At 40.6% G+C, this 27,896-nt stretch overlaps 2 protein-coding genes across 4 annotated transcripts; one reads left to right on the forward strand and one right to left on the reverse strand.

Moving 5' to 3' along the window:
- The first annotated feature begins 414 nt into the window (after nt 1–414).
- LOC117512407 (heterogeneous nuclear ribonucleoprotein A1-like) lies at nt 415–9,472 on the forward strand. Of its 3 annotated transcripts, none has more exons than XM_034172456.1 (11): nt 415–549; nt 974–1,090; nt 1,175–1,321; nt 3,172–3,382; nt 3,462–3,554; nt 3,627–3,677; nt 3,753–3,815; nt 3,881–4,012; nt 4,092–4,244; nt 8,984–9,038; nt 9,190–9,472. In XM_034172456.1, exons 1-10 carry the CDS (start codon nt 538–540, stop codon nt 9,028–9,030), a joined length of 1,026 nt encoding a protein of 341 aa, XP_034028347.1. In that variant the 5' UTR covers nt 415–537; the 3' UTR covers nt 9,031–9,038; nt 9,190–9,472. The 3 variants fall into 3 exon arrangements, with proteins under 3 accessions (XP_034028347.1, XP_034028348.1, XP_034028349.1); XM_034172457.1 differs by having other exon boundaries at nt 3,753–3,812; nt 9,190–9,464; XM_034172458.1 differs by lacking the exon at nt 415–549 and adding an exon at nt 848–871.
- A 1,353-nt stretch (nt 9,473–10,825) lies between these two features.
- On the reverse strand, nt 10,826–27,697 carry nfe2 (nuclear factor, erythroid 2). The gene is made up of 4 exons (XM_034172455.1): nt 27,191–27,697; nt 25,624–25,754; nt 25,382–25,522; nt 10,826–12,484 (listed from the first exon to the last, which is right to left on the reverse strand). Exons 2-4 carry the CDS (start codon nt 25,669–25,671, stop codon nt 11,291–11,293), a joined length of 1,383 nt encoding a protein of 460 aa, XP_034028346.1. The 5' UTR covers nt 25,672–25,754; nt 27,191–27,697; the 3' UTR covers nt 10,826–11,290.
- Between the last annotated feature and the right edge of the window lie 199 nt (nt 27,698–27,896).

Here is a 27,896-nt window from a genome sequence, read left to right on the forward strand (position 1 = left end):
GTAGAATGTTTTTCTATTTAGTACTTTAACAGATATGGATGAAACAGTTAATGTGGTGTGATTAAAAAATAGCTCCATCCCGTCATCAAGTTGATAATAATGTTTGTTTAGTTAGGTTTTTTTTTAAATATATTTCAGTCAGTATTGTCATTATTGTGATCGAGAATTACGCACACGACTAAAATTCCCATTATATATTCCATTACCTTGTCAATTTGATGCATTTTAGGTACAGCTTCTGATTTTTGCCTAATACATCACATAAAAAAACGTAATGGTAGTATATTCCAAATATCCTTCATATTGTGGACAGTCTTTTTTGCCTGCTGACAAAATGGCTGAGATTGATTTGCATCAAGTCCAATCACAGTTTCTAAAAGCTGACGTCATATTGCAGCGCGAACTGTTGACCAATGGCTTTGGAAATGGGCGTATCTTATTCTATTTATTCGGCCGCTGTAACGGGGCAGTCTTTTCTCTGGTGGTGACCAAAGCGTGTTCGTTTTCTGTATTTCTGAGGGCGTTTATTCCCGCAAGATGTCGAAAGATGTAAGTATAGCCTGTTTTTGGTCTTCCTGCGTTGTAGGACAGGAGAAAGGCAAACGTTAAAATAACTGCGACGAATGAGAAGAAATAACGCACATTTGCAGGCAGTTGCGTCGCAGCGTTGTGAAAACGGCCATTTTGTCTCGTTCGACCCTCGTGGTCTTTTGTTCACTCGGTCTTTTATTTGGTGATTTTTCCAACTTCATGTTCTTCCTCTAAATATGTGTAGCGTTAAATGCATGCAGCAACCAGCACCACACGTAAATCCGTTTGATGTATTTTGACCAAACTAGCTTGCGGATGACGTTTTCCGTTAATGGCGGCGGTGTGTCTGCGCCACTAATGTGGTTAACGGGGTTACGCATGCCTTGTTTTTATCGCTGAGTAAATTGAAATCCAGTCTAACTTGAGCCTTTATCCTGTGTAGATACCACGTGAGCCAGAGCAGCTTCGCAAACTATTCATCGGCGGGTTGAGTTTCGAGACTACAGATGAAAGTCTGCGGGCCCATTTTGAAGAATGGGGCAGCCTCACAGACTGTGTGGTAAGTGGAGTCTATTGAGAAATCACCAGTTAATGCTGACTCTTTATACATGCATTAATGTGATACTTGGAATTTGATCTTAAGGTCATGAGGGATTCAGCTACCAAAAGATCCAGGGGCTTTGGTTTCGTCACGTATTCATCAGTTAAGGAAGTTGATGAAGCCATGTTGGCACGTCCCCACAAGGTTGATGGAAGAGTCGTTGAACCTAAGCGTGCGGTTTCTCGAGAGGTATTTATTCTTTTACTCGTAGTAATGTCAACAACTGGGAATGAGGAAACCAAACAATATTTACGAGGTCTATTAGAAAAGTATCCGACCTTATTATTTTTTCAAAAACCATATGGATTTGAATCACGTGTGATTACATCAGACATGCTTGAACCCTCGTGGGCATGCAAGAGTTTTTTCACGCCTGTCGGTTACGTCCATTCGCCTGTGGGCATGCTTTGAGTGAGGAGTCGTCCACCCTCTCGTCAGTTTTTTCATTGTTTAGGAATGGCTCAGAGACTGTTGCTTGTTTGATAAAAAATTTTTTCAAAACTGTAAAGGCACAACTGAGTGGACACCATTCAATAAATTACAGCTGGTTTTCGGTAAAAATTTAAACGGCTGAGAGATTTGGTCTGGTAGTGTCGCTTTAACTGACGGTCCACGGCCGGCGGCGATCTGCGCTTCGAGGCGGCAGCGTCTCGCCGTTTCAAGTTGAAAAACTTCCACATTTCAGGCTCTGTTGACGCAGTAAGTCGTCAGAGAACAGAGAACTTTCAGAAGAAGTCGGCATGAGAGTTTATTCGGACATTCCATTGTTAACGGTCATTTTGTAATGAAGAACGTGCGGGCAGAGTCGCATGTCGGGCTGGACCCGACCGCGGGGGGGTCGCGGCAGGTAAAACACCTCCGTTGGAAATCTTAACGGGCAAGTTGGAACATGCCCAAGCTGTTAAACAATTTCTCAGTTACTCACTTGTTGAAAGCCATTAAAAGCCGCCTGAATTCTACAAATGGTTTTCAACACGGAGGTGTTTTTCCTGTCGCGGCGAACACAGATTTGCCGAGTCGTCACGGAAACGACTCGGCGAATTTGCGCGTACGTCTTTCATTAAAAAAATGTCCTTAAACAGTGGAATGTCCGCATAAATTCCTCATGCCGGCCTCTTCTGAATCTTCTCTGTTCTCTCACGATGTCCTGGGTGAATTAAGCCTTAAATTAGGATGTTTTAAGCTCGAAACAGGCCGACGACAGCGCCTGGAAGCGCTGCAGGACGTCCCGCTCCGTGGGAAGTCCTTACACCGACAGAAACACCCCATAATCTCTCATCAGCCGTTAAACTTTTCACAGAAAACCATCTTAATTCTCGAATAGTGTCCACTCGGATATTCCTCACAGGTCCAGAAAAAATTTTGATAAAGCAACGCGCGCCGTCTCGAGCAGCGTGTGAAACAAAGGAATTCAGCCGAGAGGGCGGGACCACATCTCACTCAAGGCCTGCCCACAGGGAAATGACGTCACCGACACGCGTGAAAAAACTCACGCATGCGCACGAGGGTTCAAGCATGATTGGTGTAATCGCATGTCATTCAAATCCATATAGTTAAAAAAAAAAATAAAAGGGTCGGTTTATTATCTAAGAGACCTCGTATATTAAAATTTGATATTCCTGTTGTGTATAGCTTTGATTGCGTGAATGGGCATCACAGCATGTTGTCATACATTGAGCACCAAAGCTGAAAAGTGGACATACTCTCATGTAGACCAGTTTCCATTCTGGGTGCTTATACATGATGTCAGCTGTGAAATGGGTAATTTTATTAGCAAAATGTCTGGTGTTAGTCTGAAATTATAACGATAAATATTAATCTTATTTGAAGTTGGTTATCCTCTATCTTGGCATCTACTGCAGTAGTAAAATGTATTACTGGTTAAAAATGTTTGTGTGTGCATAGGGATAAAATGTCACACCTCTGCCATGGATATCAATCTATTGTCAGTGTTGCTGGTCTCTCTTTTTTCCTTTCTATACATCTGTTGGCTTTGTGGTTTCTCACCATTTTGACTTGCATTGTGTGTATTTGCATAGGATTCCAACAAGCCAGGTGCCCATGTAACAGTGAAAAAGATATTTGTTGGTGGGATCAAAGAAGATACCGAAGAGTCACACCTACGAGACTACTTTCAACAGTTTGGAAAGATTGAGGTCATCGATATTCTGACTGACCGTAGTACCGGAAAAAAGAGGGGCTTTGCTTTTGTAACGTTTGATGACCATGATTCAGTGGACAGGATTGTCAGTAAGTAAAAGTGGTTGTAGACATATTGTTATATTTTAGTTTGATTAGCTGTTAACATTTTTTTTTCCTGCTCCCACAGTCCAGAAATACCACACAATTAATGGTCACAACTGTGAGGTTAGGAAGGCCCTGTCAAAACAGGAAATGCAGTCTGCAGGAATGTCAATGAGAGGTAGGCTAAATTTTTGACCATCTATATACCTGTGGTGTGTTCTGGAGTATAACTTCCTCACTGTCTTTATAGGTAGTAGGAACAGTGGAAGGCCATATGATGATGATAGAGGCTTCAACCAAGGTATGCGGTGTTAATTCTGGAACACAGAACTGTACACTATACTAGATGTATATAAATGCTGTTTTTGTCTTTCAGGTGGCAGGGGTGGAAGATATGGAGGTGGACCTTACAATTGCAATTTTGGTGGCGATGGTGGTGAGTAAACGAGTTCATTGACCTGCCTTTCTTACTGCACATTAGCGACATAACAATATGTGTGACAGGCTATGGTGGCGGTCCCAGCAGTCCTGGATACAACAGTGGAGGTGGAAATCGTGGGTATAACCAGGGTTACAACCAGGGAGGTGGTGGAGGTGGAGGCTATGGCGGAATGAATTATGACAGCAATGGCTATGGTAAGTATAGTTATATTGCAATCCTGTGGACTCAAGATTTGAGTAATGTAATTGGTTCTATTTAATGATGCACTTCTAGGCAACTGTGGTGGTGGTGGTGGTGGTGGCGGCGGCAGCAGTGGTGGTGGCAATAACTACAATAATATGGGTCACTACGACTCCCAACCCTCCAACTATGGTCCAATGAAAAACTTTGGGGGAGGTGGAGGTGGTGGTGGAGGCAGGAACTTTGGTAAGTTCTGCTAATAGATGTTAAACTGCAAAAATCTGTTCTAGGAATGTGAAACTTGGAAGTTAGATTACAATTGTGTGCAGTCTTTTACAAAATAATCAACCCAGGAAAAAGCTACAGGCCTTTCAAATTTCAGGATATTAATAAATTTAGTTTCTGCTGAAATCCAAGCATTAGAATGTACGTTTATTTTTGTAACCTGTTGCAAAATGACAGGTCATTTTAATGAAGAGGACATTTATCTGGGGAGAAATTCCATAGTGAATATGCTCTTTTCCTTCATCGCAGTCATGCAGACTAACTACAGGAGGAAGCGTTTGTGCACGCATGCCTGAGGTTTTGAGATTACCTGTGATCCATCTTACGTTAATGTCATTAGTATTTACAAGATTTCTTGTAAATCGCTTCCAGATCTACCAAATGTTGGTCATAGCATGTGATCCCTTAAATTTCTTCCCCTTGGGGGTTGAAACTCTGACACCATGAATTTTGATCATATTGGCAAAATCATATGAATCCTTTATCTAAATCCTAAGGAATAAAATTATAGTGGTGCCAAAGAAAACGTTTTGGACTTAAATCTTCAAACAAAAGGTGCCTTTTTAAAGAATATACATAATTCAGAAAGTATCAAACATTTGGTATTGTTTCAGCTGATATCACAGGTGGTCGAATAGATGGAACTTTATTAATCCCTTGGAAAGACTCCCGCAGGGAAGTTAAGGTTCCAAGCGGCACAGAGTATAAAAAGTGAAAGTAAAAATAATTTGGAAATCTAAATATCAGAGCTACTGGTTTACTGGCTACTACTGCTCCTCTCTTTCCCATCCTCTGCCTTCCTGTTACTCTTACCTCCCTTCTCCTGCATTCCTTTCAGTGAATGCAAAAATACATTCAAACAATACATTACCATTACAAATGTCAAATATATGTAATGTTTAAGCTCAGGCATTACTGGATCTGTTTGGGGTTCTAGTTTTAAAATCAGGTCAGTTAAGATGAGGGGAAGCCACAAATATAACCATTGTGGTTCTTGTGGTTAGTAATCTTATCAAACATGACTATCAATTTTGGTTAAAGGCAAAGAAAAGGTGAAAATGTGCAAAAGAAAATACAAATAAAACACACATTAAGCAGTACAACTAAATTGGGGATTGGGGTGAGAAAATAGTCATTTAAAAAAAAAAAACAGAATGCATCATATCCCCTTCATTTCAGATCCTGGCTACATTTAATTAGTATTGAATTTAGTAGAACCTCTAGAAAAGCTGTCTCCTTTGAGGCTTATCAGAGGCAGGAAGTCTTTATTTAGAATATTCAACTCATTTGATTTATCTTTTTTATTTACTAGTGATGCTCACTTTAAACTTGAAATAAGTCTGCTTGTCTTTTGTGAGATCCCACAATGCCCTAGGCACTCGGTACTGATGCTGCAGTCAGTTGCTTAATTTTTTATTTATATATATATATATATAAACGCAACACTTTTGGTTTTGCTCCCATTTTGTATGAGATGAACTCAAAGATCTAAAACTTTTTCCACATACACAATATCACCATTTCCCTCAAATATTGTTCACAAACCAGTCTAAATCTGTGATAGTGAGCACTTCTCCTTTGCTGAGATAATCCATCACACCTCACAGGTGTGCCATATCAAGATGCTGATTAGACACCATGATTAGTGCACAGGTGTGCCTTAGACTGCCCACAATAAAAGGCCACTCTGAAAGGTGCAGTTTTATCACACAGCACAATGCCACAGATGTCGCAAGATTTGAGGGAACGTGCAATTGGCGTGCTGACAGCAGGAATGTCAACCAGAGCTGTTGCTCGTGTATTGAATGTTCATGTCTCTACCATAAGCCGTCTCCAAAGACGTTTCAGAGAATTTGGCAGTACATCCAACCAGCCTCACAACCGCAGACCACGTGTAACCACACCAGCCCAGGACCTCCACATCCAGCATGTTCACCTCCAAGATCGTCTGAGACCAGCCACTCGGACAGCTGCTGGAACAATCGGTTTGCATAACCAAAGAATTTCTGCACAAACTGTCAGAAACCGTCTCAGGGAAGCTCATCTGCATGCTCGTCGTCCTCATCGGGGTCTCGACCTGACTCCAGTTCATCGTTGTAATCGACTTGAGTGGGCAAATGCTCACTTTCGCTGGCGTTTGGCACGTTGGAGAGGTGTTCTCTTCACGGATGATGCGAAGGAGATGTGTTGCACTGCATGAGGCAAATGGTGGTCCCACCAGATACTGCTGGTATCCCCCCCCCCCCCCCCCCCAGTAAAACAAAACTGCACCTTTCAGAGTGGCCTTTTATTGTGGACAGTCTAAGGCACACCTGTGCACTAATCATGGTGTCTAATCAGCATCTTGGTATGGCACACCTGTGAGGTGGGATGGATTATCTCAGCAAAGGAGAAGTGCTCACTATCACAGATTTCAACTGGTTTGTGAACAATATTTGAGGGAAATGGTGATATTGTGTATGTGGAAAAGGTTTTAGATCTTTGAGTTCATCTCATACAAAATGGGAGCAAAACCAAAAGTGTTGTGTTTATATTTTTGTTGAGTATATATATGACTGTTGTCCCATTGTAAATGCAATTCATGTTTTCACCAAATGTGGGCAGTGTCTCATTGGTCTCTTTCCCTGTCAAGTCACACTGTACTGAGAAGGCTGTGCTCCAGTCTGGTGTGTCTAATTACGAGGTCTATTAGAAAAGTATCCGACCTTTTTTTTTTTTTTTTTTAAACATATGGAATTGCGTGAGCCAACCTTGAACCTTCATGCGCATGCGTGATTTTTTTTTTTTTTTTCACGCCTGTCGGTTGCGTCATTCGCCTGTGAGCAGGCTTTGAGTGAGGAGTGGTCCAGCCCTCTCGGCGGATTTTCATTGTCAGGGAAATGGCTGAGACTGCCGCTTTGCTTGATCAAATTTTTTTTAGAAACTGAGGCACATCCAAGTGGACACCATTCGAGAAATTCAGGTGGTTTTTGGTGAAAATTTTATGGGTTTAAAGACATTAAGGGATGTTACTGTCCCTTTAAGGACGGCCCACAGCAGCTGTGGGGCGTGCCGCGCTCCAGCTGCCATCGACAGGCTGAACAACCATTTCATTTCTAAACGGATCGCTCTGTGGATCCGTGACCATCGTGTGCTATTTCTCTGGTTATCACAAGAGCTGGACATCAACCATTTTCCTGCAGATTTCACTTTTAACAAGAGATTTTGTCATGGAAAGCCGAGCGGACACTTCGCGCGTCACGATGGATTTGCTGCTGGACCGACAAAACCACCTCCGTTTTGGTCTCACAGGGCGGCTTTGAGATGGCGTTCAGACAGCTGACGGTGGTTTTTCAGTCGAGTGATTATCCAAGAAATTGTGGACGAGCCTGGACATGCCAGAACATGTTCTGTGACGCTTCATCACGGCATTGCTTTGCGCGTCGCGGCACCCGCAAGAAGGACAAGCTGGGACATGCCTTTCAGTGCTTACCACTCGAGTGAGTGTCAGAGAAATTGTGGAGAGCTGGACATGTCCCAGCTTGTCCTTCTGGCACTCTGAAATGGAGGTGTTCTTTGTCTGTCTTGCCGTCGTGACGCGCGAAGCGGCAGCTCCTTTCCATCAATCAATCAATCAATCAATTTTTTTATATAGCGCCAAATCACAACAAACAGTTGCCCCAAGGCGCTTTATATTGTAAGGCAAGGCCATACAATAATTATGTAAAACCCCAACGGTCAAAACGACCCCCTGTGAGCAAGCACTTGGCCACAGTGGGAAGGAAAAACTCCCCTTTAACAGGAAGAAACCTCCAGCAAAATGCATGACAAAAACTCCTCGTTAAAAGTGGAATGTGCCGTTCATTTCCAAACTGGATGCTGTTTTATCCGGGATGTCGTCTGGACTAGCACAGGAATTGTGAAAAGACGTGGACATTAGCACTTTTTCGGCATGTCCAGGCTCGTCCACAATTTCTTGGATAATCACTCGACTGAAAAACCACCGACAGCTGTCTGAACGCCATCTCAAAGCCGTCCTGTGAGACCAAAACGGAGGTGGTTTTGTGTTGGTCCAGCAGCAAATCCATCGTGACGCGCGAAGCGTCCGCTTGCCTTTCCATGACAAAATCTCTTGTTAAAAGTGAAATCTGCCGGAAAATGGTTGATGTCCAGCTCTTGTGATAACCAGAGAAATTGCACACGATGGTCACGGATCCACAGAGCGATCCGTTTAGAAATGAAATGGTCGTTCAGCCTGTCTGGCAGCTGGAGCGCGGCGTGCCCCACAGCTGCTGTGGGCCGTCCTTAAAGGGACAGTAACATCCCTTAATGTCTTTGAAGCCCATAAAATCTTCACCAAAAACCACCTGAATTTCTCGAACGGTGTTCACATGGATGTGCCTCACAGTTTCTAAATAAAATTTGATCAAGCAAAGCAGCAGTCTCTCAGCCATTTCCCTGACAATGAAAATCCGCTGAGAGGGCTGGACCATTCCTCACTCAAAGCCTGCTCACAGGCGAATGACGCAACCGATAGGTGTGAAAAAAATCGCGCATGAAGGTTCAAGGTTGGCTCACGCAAGCACACGTTATTCAAATCCATGTCTTTTTTTTTTTTTTTTTAAATAAGGTCAGATACTTTTCTAATAGACCTCGTAGTAGTCTCCTTTCAGTGATGCTGCACAGTTCTCACTATAGTGACTGAAAACTTTCATTTGCAGGATATGGTAGTGGCACAAGCAGCAACAACTACGGACGCAGATTTTGAAATAAGTGGTAAGACCTCTGTACACTCCTTACATCATGAAACCAGAGTATGTAGTTGTAGGGATTCGTTGTAAAGTTCAGATAAAATATTAAAGTTCACTCTGGATGTCAGGTCAAAGTCAGTGCACAGTTAACAATGTTGTTCCATATTGTTCAACAGGACTGAGTACTTAGAGGAGAGCAAGGAGAGGAGAGCGAAGTGACAGGGCAGCTGCAGGTTTACCTCCTAAATCTGCTCAGCCAAACAGTTGTGGCAGGTTACAGCTGCTTCATGAAGAGATGTACAGTAGATAATCATGAAGGAGTTTTCATTTACACGTGTTTGAGTGAATTTGTTTCTGGAACGCAAGCATTCCAATGAGGTTTTATGTAGTTTGTTTTTAATTTGTAACTGCACTCATTCAAGCTGAAATAAAACCATGCTTCAGTTTTTTTTTTCTTAAGTCTTGTCAGGTGGTGTTGAGGTGGGTGGAGGGGGAATGAGCCATAATGTATGCAGATGTAAGGAGTCGACAGACTGTTGGTTTTGGTCTTGGTCACTGCATATAGGCCTGTCGCATTTACGCTGCCTTAATATTTATTAGTTGCATGATTAAAACTCTGTTCAGAATCTAAGTAGTGGTGTAAGCCTCGTAGTTTACCTGCAACAGGAGCGGCTTCATGCGCATGTTCGTTTTTTTTGTTTTTTTTTAAAGGTGTCCTGCCTTTGGATTTTAAGTTTTTGTGTTGAAATCTGAATACTGAAGTTACCCTCAAGTCTGTTGCTAGTAAAGTGAATGTTTTAGGTAGTTTCATGTCAAAATATTGAGCTGGCTCTGACACATTGCAGACAACATGGAGGAAGCATATGTGCAAGATTTGAAGTTCTTTCTGCATTTTATGGGAACTTGGAAACTTAACCTACAACTATAAAATGTAAATCTCAAAAGTTTTGCAAATTCAAAATTTTGGGGGGGCGGCATAAGATGGTGTAAAGTGTCAGAATTTTCCCCCAATATTATAGCCTCAGATGGTTAAGGTGGAAAATAGATCTTGTGGGAATCGAAATCCAGAGTTGCTTCAGATGAAAATTTTGATTATATTGCAAATGATATTGTGAGAATACTACTGAAGGTAGAATTGTGCTGAGGAAAATCACTGTAGGATTTCAAACGGTTAAAAAAGAAATCCTAAGAGACTACTACAGCTTTGTAAGAGGTGCACCTTTTGACTGTAAATGGATCAATTTTGTTCCCAAAACATTGACAAATCAACCACTCAGATTCTCAACTAGCAGAAGCGGGCATTGTTGCAATACATGGCATAGTGCTTCTGTGCTAGTTCTATTGGCACATGGAGTGTTGTATGTTCAGACATGCACAAGACATGGCTTTTGAGAGTCTCATCTTCATGTCCTGATTTGACGTCGTTTGGGTTTAGTGATCTGCTGACATTGGTTCATGAAAACGTGGTTACTGGTGCATTACAATAAACAGTCTGAGGAGAGCAGCAATGTGCTTTGCACAAAGCCCGTCAGATGGTACTGGAGTTCTGGAAAGATCACCTGGAGGATGCTAGCTTACGCACAGTCAATGAGGCTAGCCATGGAAGCCAGCTGAGGGAGAGAAGTAGCAAATCCATCGCCAGGATCATTGAAGCAGGGGGAGAGTGAGAGCAGAAGCCTGAGGCTAGCAGGCAGCAGCTACCAAAGGGCTTAAATGCTGTCTGTAGGTAAGACCAGACTTCTCAACTACTGACAGTAAATCTGCAATTGTCTTCTAGCTGGTAGTGAGTTGTTTAGTCCAATAATTTGACACTTTTGTGCAAACAAGTTTATTGTCATATCCAATGACTCATAAAATGGGCCTAATTATGCATAGTGGTCTCACAAATTGCATGTTGTAAAATTATAAAATAAAGTACATAATTTTTTTTAACTTGATTGGCTTCTCCTTTACAGGCAGCTTTAAAGATGGTCCTCCCAACCTGTACATTTCTGTGACAATGGTACATCAGGTAAATCTCAGATGTAACAAATTACTCACCTATTATTTAAGAGCATTTTAAAACTTGTTTTCTGTTACAGGCTGGAGTTGAGGAAGTGCTGGACCTGAACTGACACTGCTATGCAGTCTTTATATTTTTTATTTTTAACACCCTTTTGAAAAGGATTTTACTAGGTTTTAACAATAAAAAAAAAAAAATTACAAACCATTTATCTTGTCTTAGTCACTTGGAGGTCTTAAATTGAGTTGATAGTACAGCAAGCAACACGTGCCATGTCACTTTTTTTGCATGCTTGTAAGAGGTACCAGATAAATACTACCATCTGGGGCCTGTTGCAAAGAGTATTCGTCTATAGAGTATGGCTGTCCCTCTTCATCTCTCAAGTGAGAAAAGACCTCTGTGTAAAGGTCTGCGAGATGGTGTTGAATAAAAGCCAGACTTCGTTGGAACTCCAGCCTCTGCTGCACCAGGTGTTCTCTTTGGGCCTGCAGTTGGCTCAGTTCTCGTTCCAGGTGTATTATGCCCTCCAGCTTCCTCTTCCTGCAGTTCTGAGCTGCCACCTTGTTCTTTCCCCGCCTCCTAATATCCCTGACCAGTGTTAATTGAGAGTCTGTCAAAGCATATTGTGATAAGAGCTCATTGAAGTCATCCACGGGCAGGTTGATGATTTTATCCATAGGGAAGGGGATCTTGAGTGCCACTGCACGGCGTTCATCCTTGCTGAGGGGGGCAGGAATTGCACTTGGTGGCTTTGTATACATGCTATGTTGTAAACGCCCTCTGCTGGACACTCCGGGGTCACCGTATGGGTCATTTACAGTAGTAGCTTGACCCCATTCTCTCGCTGCCTGGAGAAGCAGGAGGTTGGGTTGAGTATGGGATGAGTTGGGTTGTTGTGAGAAATAAGGTTGTGCTCCTGAGTGTAAGTGAGGGTGACTCTGAAAATCCATTGAGAAGTTGTTCTGTGTTTCCCTGGCTTCCATGTCCATGCTCTGATAACCCGTTGTCCCACCAATGGCATTATCGGGTGAGGCCAGAGGTGGACTTGAACCCAATGACAGACCAGAGTCGGACTCCAGATCATCACCTGAGCGAGCGTGACAAGTTTGTCCGTGAGCAGGCCACGTATGTCGACTGAGACCCTGAGAAGGGCACACGTTTGGCCTCCTGTGCCTGTGCTCAATGCTTGGTACGTTCATCTGTTCTCTGAGGGCCTTGAATGAAGTCTGTGTGGACACAGGGGGCATTCTTTGATTGAGCTGAGACTGAAAGTGTCCACACATCGCTTCTGCGTTGTTGCTCAAACGCTGACAAACTGGGGCCTCTTCAGAGTAACATCCGCCGTAAGCGTTGCCCACGTTCGGCTCGCAGGCAGCCTGCGGTGGCTCAGAGTGGGACACGCTGTACTCTCCCCCAGGTGCCACTGGGTGGTACTGTGTTTCATAGATGTCTCCAGGGGCCTCAAGCTCCTGCAACATGAATGAAAGTTATCAGTTGAATGTGGGGAGGAACAAAAGTAATTATAGAATCTAAAAAGTTGATGTGTATGTGAACAGGTTCTTTCTCTGCAGAAGACAGTTCGTCCTAGTCTCAGCATGCCACCTATAGCCCATGTGGGCTCACAGATGTGATCGGATTTCACCTGGAAACAAGATGCCCATTGTGCAGTACAGGGGGGCCTGTGAGCAACGTGCAGTGCTTACCCCCTCCTCCCAATCTCCATCACCCCTGTACCACTCAAATGGTCCATTGTTACACGTGGCTTCTCAATGGATTTTTTTTTTTTTTTTTTTTAAACATCTGTGACATGAAAATTTTCTCTTCAAACTGCTGCTTTAAATTAGCATTGACAACACATACTTGTGGCTGATCATCTGAACAAATGTCTGGCTGAACAACTTGGGTTAAAGTAATATTTCCACAGAACTAGAAATGTAAGAACACTTTCTAAAGCCTCTTTTGGACAGGTGTGTTACCTGTCAAAATGTCAACATTTAGGACAAATTGGAAATGCATTCAAAGTTAAAGTTTAAGAATAGTTACGTGCAGTATTCGGGTCTCCAACCTTGAAGCAGTCATTTTACATTTAGACTGAAAACATTAAATCTGGTTAAAATCTACCTGAAACTTGCTGTAATCCATAATGTCTTTCAGATATGTTTTTACAGAGAACCCGACTATGTAATGTCTATAAGTGTATTTGCAGACGTGAGCAGCCTGGGAGGATTCGAATTAGGCTGAAGGTACCTTCTTCAGAGCACAAAAAAAACGTTAGCAAGTGTACATTACTACAGCAAAATGAGACTACAGAGTTTATGTAAATGAGGAAGGAGATCAAAACACTCAGAAATGTAATGGCTTCATATTAAGTAGCCACCATTGATAATGTCTACATCAAAAGACAATAATGATTATAGAAGAGAGAAATTGATCCAGCTGGTGGAAAAACGTTATTGTCCTAACGTGTCCAATGCACCGTCCCCTTTTACCCACAGGGGTCACCACGTGGTGGTCGAGTCAAGCAACTGCTTGGTTCCAGTTCAGTTACACCCATTTTCATTCTCCATGTAAAGTGGAGTTTCATCTGGAGTGCAAACCTTTGCCAAATCGGCATGCAGATTCATACTGGATCCTTTGTGGCGACCCAGAGTGAAAAAGGAAAAGCCTTAAGAACTATAGTGTACACAGAGATATGAGTGATTATTACAGATACTTGTCACCTTGTGGAGCTGTTTTTAGGAAATAAAACTTCCATCTGATGACAATGTAACAACGATATTATTTCACTATTATGATCGCCGTGATCCATTTGTTGCACATCAGGAAATGCAACTGAGACAAACATTTGTCATTTCATCCACATAAACTGAGATAGGAAACTGACAGGAGGTTGAACAGAATGTGGTTGTGAATATGTACAATGTGGTACACTGGTGGCTCTCGGGTAAGGTTAGATGTCAGACTGATCCAGTTCTACATAGTATCCATCTATATTATAATAAGCAAGTGGTCTTTGTGTGCTTGTGTATGGCTTTGATGAAACTGGGGAGAGCTGGTGTGCCATTTGGTATGCTTATGTATTTTGGGTCAAGGATTGGTGCTGCAAAAACGGGAAGTTGATAGGACAAGTAGTTATCAGAGATTAGCGATTTATCTAACCAGTAAACAATGGACATTGTGCTGCAATGAACCATGGGAGTTATGGGTTTGGGGCTTTTAAATGTTTTTTGTGTTAACACCAACAGTGTTGGTGTTATTGATTTGTTGTGTTTTTTTGTAGTTCAATTGGTTTTGTTACTGTTACCATGAGTGACTGATCTGGCACCATAAGTGAAAAGTGTAGTGCTTTTAATGTCTTCCACCACAGTCTCTGTCAAAATAAGAGCACCTGCAGAATGCAGAAAAGAAAAAAGCTCTGCGTGTGTGCGTGTCATTTTGATCACGCACAAACTGGAGAGCTGACATTTGCTGTTTGGTATGTTTATGTATTTTGGATCAAAGATAAAGGCACCAAAATCAAAAAAGCTACATTGTTTAGTTTGGATGGGCGGCCAGGTCTAGGAAGAGTACTGGTGGATCCGAACTTCTTCCATTTATGGATGATGGAGGCCACTGTGCTCACTGAGACCCTCAAAGCAGCAGAAATGTTTCTGTACCCTTCCCCAGATTTGTGCCTTGAGACAATCCTGCTTCTGAGGTCTACAGACAATTCCTTTGACTTCATGCTTGGTTTGTGCTATGACATGCACTGTCAACTGTGGGGCCTTATAGGTAGACAGGTGTGTGCCAACTGATTTTACCGCAGGTGGACTCCAATTAAGCTGTAGAAACATCTCATGAATGATCAGTGGAAACAGGATGCACCTGAGCCCAGTTTTGAGCTTCATGGCAAAGGCTGTCAATATACATGAACATGTGATTTCTTAGGTTTTTTGTTTGTTGTAAAAAAAAATAAAATAAACTTTTTTCACATTGTCATTATGGGGAATTGTGTGTGTTGAATTTTGAGGAACAATGAATTTCATTCATTTTGGAATAAGGCTGTAATATAACAAAATATAGAGTAAGTGAAGCACTGTGAATACTTTCTGGATGGGCTATATGTTAACTGACCACAATGTAAAATATTTTTTAATTCTTTACAGTTTAGCAAATAGAAAAATTTTAAATTTACTCCTAAAAATTCCCCCCCCCCCCCCCCCCCCCCAAACACACACTTCAGGGGCTTACAATTTTATAATTGAACCACAGGAAGCAAATGTTGCCATCACTCATTATTCATTCCTAGATAAACTACAAATGTTGGCAAAAATTCTTTTAAATACAACCCCAATTCCAATGAAGTTGAGACGTGAAAAATGTAAATAAAAACAATACAATGATTTGCAAATCCTCTTCAACCTATAGTCAATTGAATACACCACAAAGACAAGATATTTAATGTTCAAACTGATTTTTATTGTTTTTGTGCAAATATTTGCTCATTTTGAAATGGATGCTTGCAACACATTTCAAAAAAGCTGGGACGGTGGTATGTTTACCACTGTGTTACATCACCTTTCCTTCTAACAACACTAAATAAGCGTTTGGGAACTGAAGACACTAATTGTGAGTGTCAAAGGTGCATCCCCCAAATTCTCAGCCATTCACAAGCAAAGATGGGGCGAGGATCACCACTTTGTGAACAAGTGCATGAAAAAATACTCTACAGTTTAAGAACAATGTTTCTCAATGTTCAATTCCAAGGAATTTAGGGATTCCATCATCTACAGCCCATAATATAATCAGAAGATTCAGAGAATCTGGAGAACTTTGTACACGTACAGTAGTGTTCAGAATAATAGTAGTGCTATGTGAATAAAAAGATTAATCCAGGTTTTGAGTATATTTCTTATTGTTACATGGGAAACAAGGTACCAATAGATTCAGTAGATTCTCACAAATCCAACAAGACCAAGCATTCATGATATGCACACTCTTAAGGCTATGAAATTGGGCTATTAGTAAAAAAAAAAGTAGAAAAGGGGATGTTCACAATAATAGTAGTGTGGCATTCAGTCAGTGAGTTCGCCAATTTTGTGGAACAAACGTGTGAATCAGGTGTCCCCTATTCAAGGATGAAGCCAGCACCTGTTGAACATGCTTTTCTCTTTGAAAGCCTGAGGAAAATGGGACGTTCAAGACATTGTTCAGAAGAACAGTGTAGTTTGATTAAAAAGTTGGAGAGGGGAAAACATACGCAGGTGCAAAAAATTATAGGCTGTTCATCTACAATGATCTCCAATGCTTTAAAATGGACAAAAAAAACAGACGCATGGAAGAAAATGGAAAACAACCATCAAAATGGATAGAAGAATAACCAGAATGGCAAAGGCTCACCCAATGATCAGCTCCAAGATGATCAAAGACAGTCTGGAGTTACCTGTAAGTGCTGTGACAGAAGATGCCTGTGTGAAGCTAATGTATTTGCAAGAATCCCCCGCAAAGTCCCTCTGTTAAATAAAAGATGTGCAGAAGAGGTTACAATTTGCCAAAGAACACATCAACTGGCCTAAAAAGAAATGGAGGAATATTTTGTGGACTGATGGGAATAAAATTGTTCTTTTTGGGTCCAAGGGCCGCAGACAGTTTGTGAGACGACCCCCAAACTCTGAATTCAAACCACAGTTCACAGTGAAGCATGGTGGTGCAAGCATCATGATATGGGCATGTTTCTCCTACTATGGTGTTGGGCCTATATTTCGCATACCAGGTGTCATGGATCAGTTTGGATATGTCAGAATACTTGAAGAGGTCATGTTGCCTTATGCTGAAGAGGACATGCCCTTGAAATGGGCGTTTCAACAAGACAATGACCCCAAGCACATTAGTAAATGAACAAAATCTTGGTTTCAAACAAACAAAATTAATGCCTCGCAGATGTGAGGAAATCATGAAAAACTGGTTATACAACTAAATACTAGTTTAGTGATTCACAGGATTGCTAAAAAAGCAGTTTGAGCATAATAGTTTTGAGTTTGCAGCGTCAACAGCAGATGCTACTATTATTGTGAACACCCCCTTTTCTACTTTTCTTGTTAATAGCCCAATTTCATAGCCTTAAGAGTGTGCATATCATGAATGCTTGGTCTTGTTGGATTTGTGAGAATCTTTTGAATCTACTGGTACCTTGTTTCCCATGTAACAATAAGAAATATATCAAAACCTGGATTAATCTTTTTAGTCACATAGCACTACTTTTATTCTGAACACTACTGTAAGCAGCAAGGCCGAAAACGAACATTGAATGCCTGTGACCTTCGATCCCCCAGGTAGCACTGCATTAAAAACTGACATCATTGTGTAAAGGATCTTACCACGTGAGCTCAGGAACAGTTCAGAAAACCATTGTCAGTTAACACAGTTCATCGCTACATCTACAAGTGCAAGTTAAAACTCTACCATGCAAAGTGAAAGCCATACATTAACAGCATCAAGAAATGCCGCTGCCTTCTCTGGGCTTGAGCTCATTTGAAATGGACAGACGCAAAGTGGAAAAGTGTGCTGTGGTCTGATGAGTCCACATTTCAAATTGTTTTTGGAAATCATGGACGTCGTGTCCTCCAGACAAAAAAAGAAAAGGACCATCCAGATTGTTACCAGTGCAAAGTTCAAAAGCCAGCATCTGTGATGGTATGGTGGTGTGTTAGTGCCCATGGCATGGGCAACTTACACATCTGTGATGGCACCATCAATGCTGAAAGGTACATGGAGCAACACATGCTGCCATCCAAGCAATGTCTTTTTCAGGGACGTCCCTGCTTATTTCAGCAAGACAATGCCAAGCCACATTCTGCACGTGTTACAACAGTGTGACTTCATAGTACAAGAGTGCAGATACTAGACTGGCCTGCCTGCAGTCCAGACCTGTTGCCCATTGAAAATGTGTGGCGCATTATGAAGCACAAAATACGACAACAGAGACCCCGGAGTGTTGAACAACTGAAGTCGTACATCAAGCAAGAATGGAAAAGATTTCCACCTTCAAAGCTTCAGCAATTAGTGTCCTCAGTTCCCAAACACTTATTGAGTGTTGTTAGAAGGAAAGGTGATGTAACACAGTGGTAAACATACCACTGTCCCAGCTTTTTTTGAAACATGTTGCAGGCATCCATTTCAAAATGAGCAAATATTTGCACAAAAACAATAAAGTTTATCAGTTTGAACATTAAATATCTTGTCTCTGTGGTGTATTCAGTTGAATATAGGTTGAAGAAGATTGCAAATCATTGTATTCTGTTTTTATTTACATTTTCAACAATGTCCCAACTTCATTGGAATTGGGGTTGTATATTGGTGCTTTTAGTTGGAATCAGTTGCCATCAGGTATCAAATGTGATAATCTTAACTTTTTTAAGAGAATGGTAAAGTCATTTTTACTCAACAGTGTTTTAGAAAGCCAGTCTAGCCAATTTGTGGAAATATGTCTTATTTTAGCTTCTTTTTTAGTCTGTGTTTTTAGTTTTTAATTGTATTTATTTTTAATCTATTCTAGATTTGATCAATTTTTCCTGCCTATTTTGTGGATGTTTTATGTAAGGAACACAATGGGAATAAGTCTTTTGACTTTTTTGTGTCATCCTTGAAATTCCAAGGTAAATGTATTATATATGCATATCTTTTAACACATGATACTCTGTTGTACGTTTTATGCAGAATTTCTAAATCAATCAATATTTACGAAATGGAATACAAATTTTTAAAATCATGACATCAGTTAGACGCTGAGATGTATTTTTCACTGTCTAGGACGCTAAAAGTGGCTTTTTGTTCAAAAAACAACCTAAAATAAGGTGAAACTAGGAGCCTTCCAGAAAATATGCAACACCTTGTAATTGTATCTTTTTAATACAGCAAGTATAAGGTTATCATCTATTCACAGGGACATTTTTGGAAGGGTAACACAATTAGATGAAGAATTATGAAAGTGCTAACATAAGCCCTTTCCTCCAAGGGGTCTATAACTGGACATTTTTGTCTCCTGATATGAGCATGTGGAAGGGGTTTAGGATCTTCAATTTTTTTTTTTCTAAAGATTGCCCTTTATAAGATATGTCTAGTGACTCAATTAAATTATGTAATGCCACTGCCTCACATAAAAATAATGTTTTTTTAATTAATGTGAACATTTTTATGAATTTGAGATACTGTAGAATTTTATAAACTGGCATGCAAAATTTCAGACTGTGACATTAGATTTCCTCTAGAAAGCACATACAGATTTACAAAGCCAAATATGGCAGTTTTGCCCAGTTGGTAGAAATAAGGTGAAAATGCAGTATTCCATGTGAGACTAAATTATGCTGCTTATGAGATATAGTTGTGCTAACAGTTTTTTATTCATAAATCATGCTAATGATCATAATCATGCTAATCATCACTTTCGTAAGTGACTGCATGTTAAAAATAATAAATTTGGTCAGCCTATCATTGTTTTTGCAAAACTGACACGGCACAAGTGGCCAACCCCAATCTTCACATGCTGATTTGTCATGATTATACACTGCGGCCATCTGGGATGAATGTCCGTGAAAGTGAAAATGGAGATTTAGCATGATTGTTTAAAATTTAAACCCATTTTTAGTTCTTTCTTTCTGTTGTATATTGTGTATGTAATTTTTTCACCTCACTGCGGTATTGTATCACTTCCTGTTCCGGAGCACAGCAGTGTTTTTCTGTATCTGTTAGCTGTTTAATCTGCGCAGTTAGATTGATCTAGTTATCTAGATTACGATTTGTTTCCCAGTGTAATCTTTACGTGCCTTAACTAAAGCACTCCTTCTGCTGAATCACCTCTAAATTATTTACACATTATTCACTGTGTGTTTTTAGGAATCCGCTAGCTTAGCGCAGCTACTAGCTCTTAGCCGGTTTAGCATGGCGGCTTCTCCTGTCTCTCCCGCACTTTTCTGCTCTGGGTGTGAAATGTTTAGTTATTCCTCGGCCTCCTTTAGCAGTAACGGTACTTGTAATAAGTGTAGCTTATTCGTAGCTTTGGAGGCCAGGCTGGGCGAATTGGAGACTCGGCTCCGCACCGTGGAAAATTCTACAGCTAGCCAGGCCTCCTGTAGTCGGTGCGGACCAAGGTAGCTTAGCCGCCGTTAGTTTCCCTCTGGCAGATCCCGAGCAGCCGGGAAAGCAGGCCGACTGGGTGACTGTGAGGAGGAAGCGTAGCCCTAAACAGAAGCCCCGTGTACACCGCCAACCCGTTCACATCTCTAACCGTTTTTCCCCACTTGACGACACACCCGCCGAGGATCAAACTCTGGTTATTGGCGACTCTGTTTTGAGAAATGTGAAGTTAGCGACACCAGCAACCATAGTCAATTGTCTTCCGGGGGCCAGAGCAGGCGACATCGAAGGACATTTGAAACTGCTGGCTAAGGCTAAGCGTAAATTTGGTAAGATTGTAATTCACGTCGGCAGTAATGACACCCGGTTACGCCAATCGGAGGTCACTAAAATTAACATTGAATCGGTGTGTAACTTTGCAAAAACAATGTCGGACTCTGTAGTTTTCTCTGGACCCCTCCCCAATCGGACCGGGAGTGACATGTTTAGCCGCATGTTCTCCTTGAATTGCTGGCTGTCTGAGTGGTGTCCAAAAAATGAGGTGGGCTTCATAGATAATTGGCAAAGCTTCTGGGGAAAACCTGGTCTTGTTAGGAGAGACGGCATCCATCCCACTTTGGATGGAGCAGCTCTCATTTCTAGAAATCTGGCCAATTTTCTTAAATCCTCCAAACCGTGACTATCCAGGGTTGGGACCAGGAAGCAGAGTTGTAGTCTTACACACCTCTCTGCAGCTTCTCTCCCCCTGCCATCCCCTCATTACCCCATCCCCGTAGAGACGGTGTCTGCTCCCAGACCATCAATAACCAGCAAAAATCTATTTAAGCATAAAAATTCAAAAAGAAAAAATAATATAGCACCTTCAACTGCACCACAGACTAAAACAGTTAAATGTGGTCTATTAAACATTAGGTCTCTCTCTTCTAAGTCCCTGTTGGTAAATGATATAATAATTGATCAACATATTGATTTATTCTGCCTTACAGAAACCTGGTTACAGCAGGATGAATATGTTAGTTTAAATGAGTCAACACCCCCGAGTCACACTAACTGTCAGAATGCTCGTAGCACGGGCCGGGGCGGAGGATTAGCAGCAATCTTCCATTCCAGCTTATTAATTAATCAAAAACCCAGACAGAGCTTTAATTCATTTGAAAGCTTGACTCTTAGTCTTGTCCATCCAAATTGGAAGTCCCAAAAACCAGTTTTATTTGTTATTATCTATTGTCCACCTGGTCGTTACTGTGAGTTTCTCTGTGAATTTTCAGACCTTTTGTCTGACTTAGTGCTTAGCTCAGATAAGATAATTATAGTGGGCGATTTTAACATCCACACAGATGCTGAGAATGACAGCCTCAACACTGCATTTAATCTATTATTAGACTCTATTGGCTTTGCTCAAAAAGTATATGAGTCCACCCACCACTTTAATCATATCTTAGATCTTGTTCTGACTTATGGTATGGAAATAGAAGACTTAACAGTATTCCCTGAAAACTCCCTTCTGTCTGATCATTTCTTAATAACATTTACATTTACTCTGATGGACTACCCAGCAGTGGGGAATAAGTTTCATTACACTAGAAGTCTTTCAGAAAGCGCTGTAACTAGGTTTAAGGATATGATTCCTTCTTTATGTTCTCTAATGCCATATACCAACACAGTGCAGAGTAGCTACCTAAACTCTGTAAGTGAGATAGAGTATCGTCAATAGTTTTACATCCTCATTGAAGACAACTTTGGATGCTGTAGCTCCTCTAAAAAAGAGAGCTTTAAATCAGAAGTGCCTGACTCCGTGGTATAACTCACAAACTCGTAGCTTAAAGCAGATAACCCGTAAGTTGGAGAGGAAATGGCGTCTCACTAATTTAGAAGATCTTCACTTAGCCTGGAAAAAGAGTCTGTTGCTCTATAAAAAAGCCCTCTGTAAAGCTAGGACATCTTTCTACTCATCACTATTTGAAGAAAATAAGAACAACCCCAGGTTTCTTTTCAGCACTGTAGCCAGGCTGACAAAGAGTCAGAGCTCTATTGAGCTGAGTATTCCATTAACTTTAACTAGTAATGACTTCATGACTTTCTTTGCTAACAAAATTTTAACTATTAGAGAAAAAATTACTCATAACCATCCCAAAGACGTATCGTTATCTTTGGCTGCTTTCAGTGATGCCGGTATTTGGTTAGACTCTTTCTCTCCGATTGTTCTGTCTGAGTTATTTTCATTAGTTACTTCATCCAAACCATCAACATGTTTATTAGACTCCATTCCTACCAGGCTGCTCAAGGAAGCCCTACCATTATTTAATGCTTCGATCTTAAATATGATCAATCTATCTTTGTTAGTTGGCTATGTACCACAGGCTTTTAAGGTGGCAGTAATTAAACCATTACTTAAAAAGCCATCACTTGACCCAGCTATCTTAGCTAATTATAGGCCAATCTCCAACCTTCCTTTTCTCTCAAAAATTCTTGAAAGGGTAGTTGTAAAACAGCTAACTGATCATCTGCAGAGGAATGGTCTATTTGAAGAGTTTCAGTCAGGTTTTAGAATTCATCATAGTACAGAAACAGCATTAGTGAAGGTTACAAATGATCTTCTTATGGCCTCGGACAGTGGACTCATCTCTGTGCTTGTTCTGTTAGACCTCAGTGCTGCTTTTGATACTGTTGACCATAAAATTTTATTACAGAGATTAGAGCATGCCATAGGTATTAAAGGCACTGCGCTGCGGTGGTTTGAATCATATTTGTCTAATAGATTACAATTTGTTCATGTAAATGGGGAATCTTCTTCACAGACTAAAGTTAATTATGGAGTTCCACAAGGTTCTGTGCTAGGACCAATTTTATTCACTTTATACATGCTTCCCTTAGGCAGTATTATTAGACGGTATTGCTTAAATTTTCATTGTTACGCAGATGATACCCAGCTTTATCTATCCATGAAGCCAGAGGACACACACCAATTAGCTAAACTGCAGGATTGTCTTACAGACATAAAGACATGGATGACCTCTAATTTCCTGCTTTTAAACTCAGATAAAACTGAAGTTATTGTACTTGGCCCCACAAATCTTAGAAACATGGTGTCTAACCAGATCCTTACTCTGGATGGCATTACCCTGACCTCTAGTAATACTGTGAGAAATCTTGGAGTCATTTTTGATCAGGATATGTCATTCAAAGTGCATATTAAACAAATATGTAGGACTGCTTTTTTGCATTTACGCAATATCTCTAAAATCAGAAAGGTCTTGTCTCAGAGTGATGCTGAAAAACTAATTCATGCATTTATTTCCTCTAGGCTGGACTATTGTAATTCATTATTATCAGGTTGTCCTAAAAGTTCCCTAAAAAGCCTTCAGTTAATTCAAAATGCTGCAGCTAGAGTACTGACGGGGACTAGAAGGAGAGAGCATATCTCACCCATATTGGCCTCTCTTCATTGGCTTCCTGTTAATTCTAGAATAGAATTTAAAATTCTTCTTCTTACTTATAAGGTTTTGAATAATCAGGTCCCATCTTATCTTAGGGACCTTGTAGTACCATATCACCCCAATAGAGCGCTTCGCTCTCAGACTGCAGGCTTACTTGTAGTTCCTAGGGTTTGTAAGAGTAGAATGGGAGGCAGAGCCTTCAGCTTTCAGGCTCCTCTCCTGTGGAACCAGCTCCCAATTCAGATCAGGGAGGCAGACACCCTCTCTACTTTTAAGATTAGGCTTAAAACTTTCCTTTTTGCTAAAGCTTATAGTTAGGGCTGGATCAGGTGACCCTGAACCATCCCTTAGTTATGCTGCTATAGACGTAGACTGCTGGGGGGTTCCCATGATGCACTGTTTCTTTCTCTTTTTGCTCTATATGCACCACTCTGCATTTAATCATTAGTGATCGATCTCTGCTCCCCTCCACAGCATGTCTTTTTCCTGGTTCTCTCCCTCAGCCCCAACCAGTCCCAGCAGAAGACTGCCCCTCCCTGAGCCTGGTTCTGCTGGAGGTTTCTTCCTGTTAAAAGCGAGTTTTTCCTTCCCACTGTAGCCAAGTGCTTGCTCACAGGGGGTCGTTTTGACCGTTGGGGTTTTACATAATTATTGTATGGCCTTGCCTTACAATATAAAGCGCCTTGGGGCAACTGTTTGTTGTGATTTGGCGCTATATAAAAAATTGATTGATTGATTGATTGATTGATGTCAATTAGTAGCATGAAAATTCTGTTTTACATTAACAGTCATATTAGAAATTATTATACCTCAATCAACCCCACAAAGGAAAAACACTATGGAGCCATTACTGCCCTGGTGACATCATAAAGCAAAAGACCAAAGACTACCTTCTATTTGTAAAGGCAGTGGCTTTTTAAGCAGGCCAAGATCTGCCCTCTGACTCTGTCAGAAGTAATTATTATTACAAATTGTTATACCTCAATCAACCCTACAGAGGAAAAAACTCTATGGAGCCACTACTGCCCTTGTGACATCATAAAGCAAAAGACCAAAGACTACCTTCTATTTGTAAAGGCAGTGGCTTTTTTAAGCAGGCCAAGATCTGCCCTCTGACTCTGTCAGAAGTAATTATTATTACAAATTATTATACCTCAATGAACCCTACAGAGGAAAAAATCCTATGGAGCCATTACTGCCCTTGTGACATCATAAAGCAAAAGACCAAAGACTACCTTCTATTTGTAAAGGCAGTGGCTTTTTTAAGCAGGCCAAGATCTGCCCTCTGTCAGAAGTAATTATTATTACAAATTATTATACCTCAATCAACCCTACAGAGGAAAAAACTCTATGGAGCCACTACTGCCCTTGTGACATCATAAACCAAAAGACAAGACTACCTCCTATTTTAAAGGAAGTGGCTTTTTTAAGCAGGTCAAGATCTGCCCTCTGACCCTGTCAGAAGTAATTATTAAGCTGCACAAGAGGTGCAGTTTGGACCATTCAGTCTACACTGTGTGAGGTGTTGGTATAATGTAGAAAGATTTCACATACTACTGAATTCACAACACTGCTGTCATCTGTAGTTACTGCTCGACATGCTTGTAGTATTTTAAATATTTTATATATTTACCATTGTGTTCATTTTTATTTTATCACATCCCTTTTCTGGCTGCTGTATTTTAAATATTTATCATTTTGGGGATTTTATTTCCCCATGCTCCATTGTTGGCTGCTGTAAGGCACTTTTCCCCATATATGATAATAAAATGAGGCTATTAAATACCATTTCTGTGCATTTTGAGTTAACATTTTTACCTGCAGCTCTGAGAAGGCCATCAGCTCCTGCCAAGCCAAATCCATCTCTGTGTCCTGAGGAGTTCCATAAGACCTGGCTCCAGGAAAATGAGTGGTCATGGGCACTGCACCCCCACACAGCCTGCCTGGAGTGGCGAATACCTTATAGTAGAGAGAGAGAGAGGGAGATAAAACCGATGAGCCAATAACGACAGTATCTGATAAAGCCATGACTATTTCAGGCTTCATTATGCCTCATGTACCTCACACATTCTCCTCAGCGGGAGAACGTGGTTGGCCGTTGAACACATTCAGAACAAGTGGTTGTTGCAAAGACTGCTGGTGACGACACGAGGATGGTTATTACCTCTGACCTCTCATGGTGAAGTTATCTCTTGAAAGAAGAAACAGAACAAGCGTGGACTCAGTCTGTTACAGTTTGCAGACTTCAAACTGCGTGTAATACATCCAGTACAGCATTTGTCTGCCAATCAGCTCGATAAATAAGTGGGATTTCTTTCTTTTGGAATGCATGAAGGATTCAGTTTAGTTGGGTTGACTCCTCCCTTTAGCCATTCTGAGGTGCAGTTGTGTCAAACCCTGATAAGACAATCTAAGGGAAAACAGTCTGGGGCTGGGTCACTACTTGGGAAATGTGGGTGCATGCATAGCTTCTTCAGTCATCTGCAGGATTTTAGAAGTTAAATAGTTAATAATTCAAACCCTTACAGTTGAGGTCATTCAATATGTAACATCTTAGAATGTTTAAAACCAGTTGTGCTCATTAAAGGAATAAATGTAATCCTTTACAATACAATACACGTCTTTAGCTAAGAATGACATTAAAATAAGAGTGATTTAAAAGTGCAAAGTTAAATACAAATATACTAGCAAGGAGAGTCAGTTGGCATTTAAAAACTATCGCATGCTCTTGTTAAAAAAATGCCTGATAAATAGTGCTTGACAGATATCTCAAGTCATACAATGTGCTTTGTAAAAGTGTCATCAGTTCCTACATTGAAGAAAAAAATTGTTGGATGAACCTCATAAGGTTCTTTGGTAACACTCAAATTAACTAAGTTGATCCAACTAAACAATATTTACACCATCTTGTTAATTTGGACAAACTTATTTAATCTAAGTGTTAGGAATTGAAGTACTCTATTTGGAACCTCCAACAGTTCTCTTTTTTATTGTAGCAATGCATGACACTTTGTAACAAATCGGCATAAATATCAGTTGTTAAGTTGGTAATTCATCAATCCATCAGAACAATTTCATTAGGTTTTTCTGTTTTTCAGTCTAGAAAATTGATTTAAAATTTATTGTTTCTTTTTAATTTTACAATTGTGATATTTCTTTATACGGAACTGGAAAGCAAATTCTGAAGCTATTTGGTCTGATGTTCTAACACATTTCTTATTTTAAGAAATGTTAATTACTACCAACATTCAAGCATTTGAAGCGTGTGTCATTCTGTAAAGTAAAGAAGTTAATGAAGTGATGAGTCTGCCAATAAGGACAAATTAATCTTACTTTTTTGCTTTATACATGAAAAGATAGTAAATGTTTTCAGCAACGGTTCAAAGCATTACTTGATGTGTAATATATTATCAAAAGTGTTTTATTATACTGAAACAATAACTTTAACATCAAATATATTTATTTGTGTTAGAGTAACACACGTATGAATAAGAAAGAATGCAAATGATTAGGATTTTCCAATGATGTGTGAAAAAAAAGCATTGTTTTAAATTTGAGGCAAGCCAATTACAATTTTGCAATAGAAAGGTGGGAAAAAGACAAATTTACAGATTTTAAAGGACATACCTGAGCAAGACTCTTTGCATCATCAGCAGCTGATGAGGGGAAAAATACAGTCCTGGTGGTTGGAAGAAGAAGAAGAAAAAAAAACGTATTGTAAAAAGGTTCTATTTGATATGTTATCTGTCACGTCGTTTTAACAGATTATAAAATGTGAAACACATGAGGCCATTTCTTATTCGCCGTCTGTCTCTGTGTGTTCAGTCACAAACACAGTCACTGACATAAATGGGATGGAACTGTACAGACAAACGCAGCCTTCCTGTAAAGCACCCACACCACAATTTTTTTTTTTTTTTTGCACTCTTGTATCCTTAATAGCACACTTGCACCCCAACCTCCAAATTTCCCTTTTCCCCACATGACAAACCACAAACCAACAGTTTGGCATACAGCACAACTATCGTTCTTAACCCACATTCAACTTGATGGAGGTTTACAAATAACTCACAAATACAGCATATGCATCTGTTAATATACGAATGTCGTATTGAACCAGTAAGACTGAGTGAAAAGTAGGTGCAGAAATGTGTGTCCTGGTCAAACCGTGCAAGAGCAGTGTCCTTTCAGATCATCCCAAGCCAAAGCAGAAGCAGTGTGATATGGAGCACCTGGAGTCAGACGGCAGTGCGGTGAGGGCCTCGCTGAAGCAGGGGTGGGTTGGAGTCTTAGTTTAGTACAGATGGAATGTACACCCTCCAACAGGTAAGAA

Source organism: Thalassophryne amazonica, chromosome 6 (genome assembly GCF_902500255.1).
Source record: "Thalassophryne amazonica chromosome 6, fThaAma1.1, whole genome shotgun sequence".
Lineage (NCBI taxonomy): Eukaryota > Metazoa > Chordata > Actinopteri > Batrachoidiformes > Batrachoididae > Thalassophryne > Thalassophryne amazonica.

What these genes read in the sequence shown, in the direction of transcription:
- LOC117512407 (XM_034172456.1), top strand. An exon ending in TGATAGAGGCTTCAACCAAG is followed by an intron (nt 3,678 to 3,752) that starts GTATGCGGTGTT and finishes TTTGTCTTTCAG; the next exon opens with GTGGCAGGGGTGGAAGATAT. An exon ending in TTATGACAGCAATGGCTATG is followed by an intron (nt 4,013 to 4,091) that starts GTAAGTATAGTT and finishes ATGCACTTCTAG; the next exon opens with GCAACTGTGGTGGTGGTGGT.
- nfe2 (XM_034172455.1), bottom strand. Translation starts at nt 25,671, where the DNA reads ATGTGTTCAACGGCCAACCACGTTCTCCCGCTGAGGAGAATGTGTGAG. An exon ending in CGCTGAGGAGAATGTGTGAG is followed by an intron (nt 25,523 to 25,623) that starts GTACATGAGGCA and finishes CTCTACTATAAG; the next exon opens with GTATTCGCCACTCCAGGCAG. An exon ending in TGGCCTTCTCAGAGCTGCAG is followed by an intron (nt 12,485 to 25,381) that starts GTAAAAATGTTA and finishes TTCATGTTGCAG; the next exon opens with GAGCTTGAGGCCCCTGGAGA.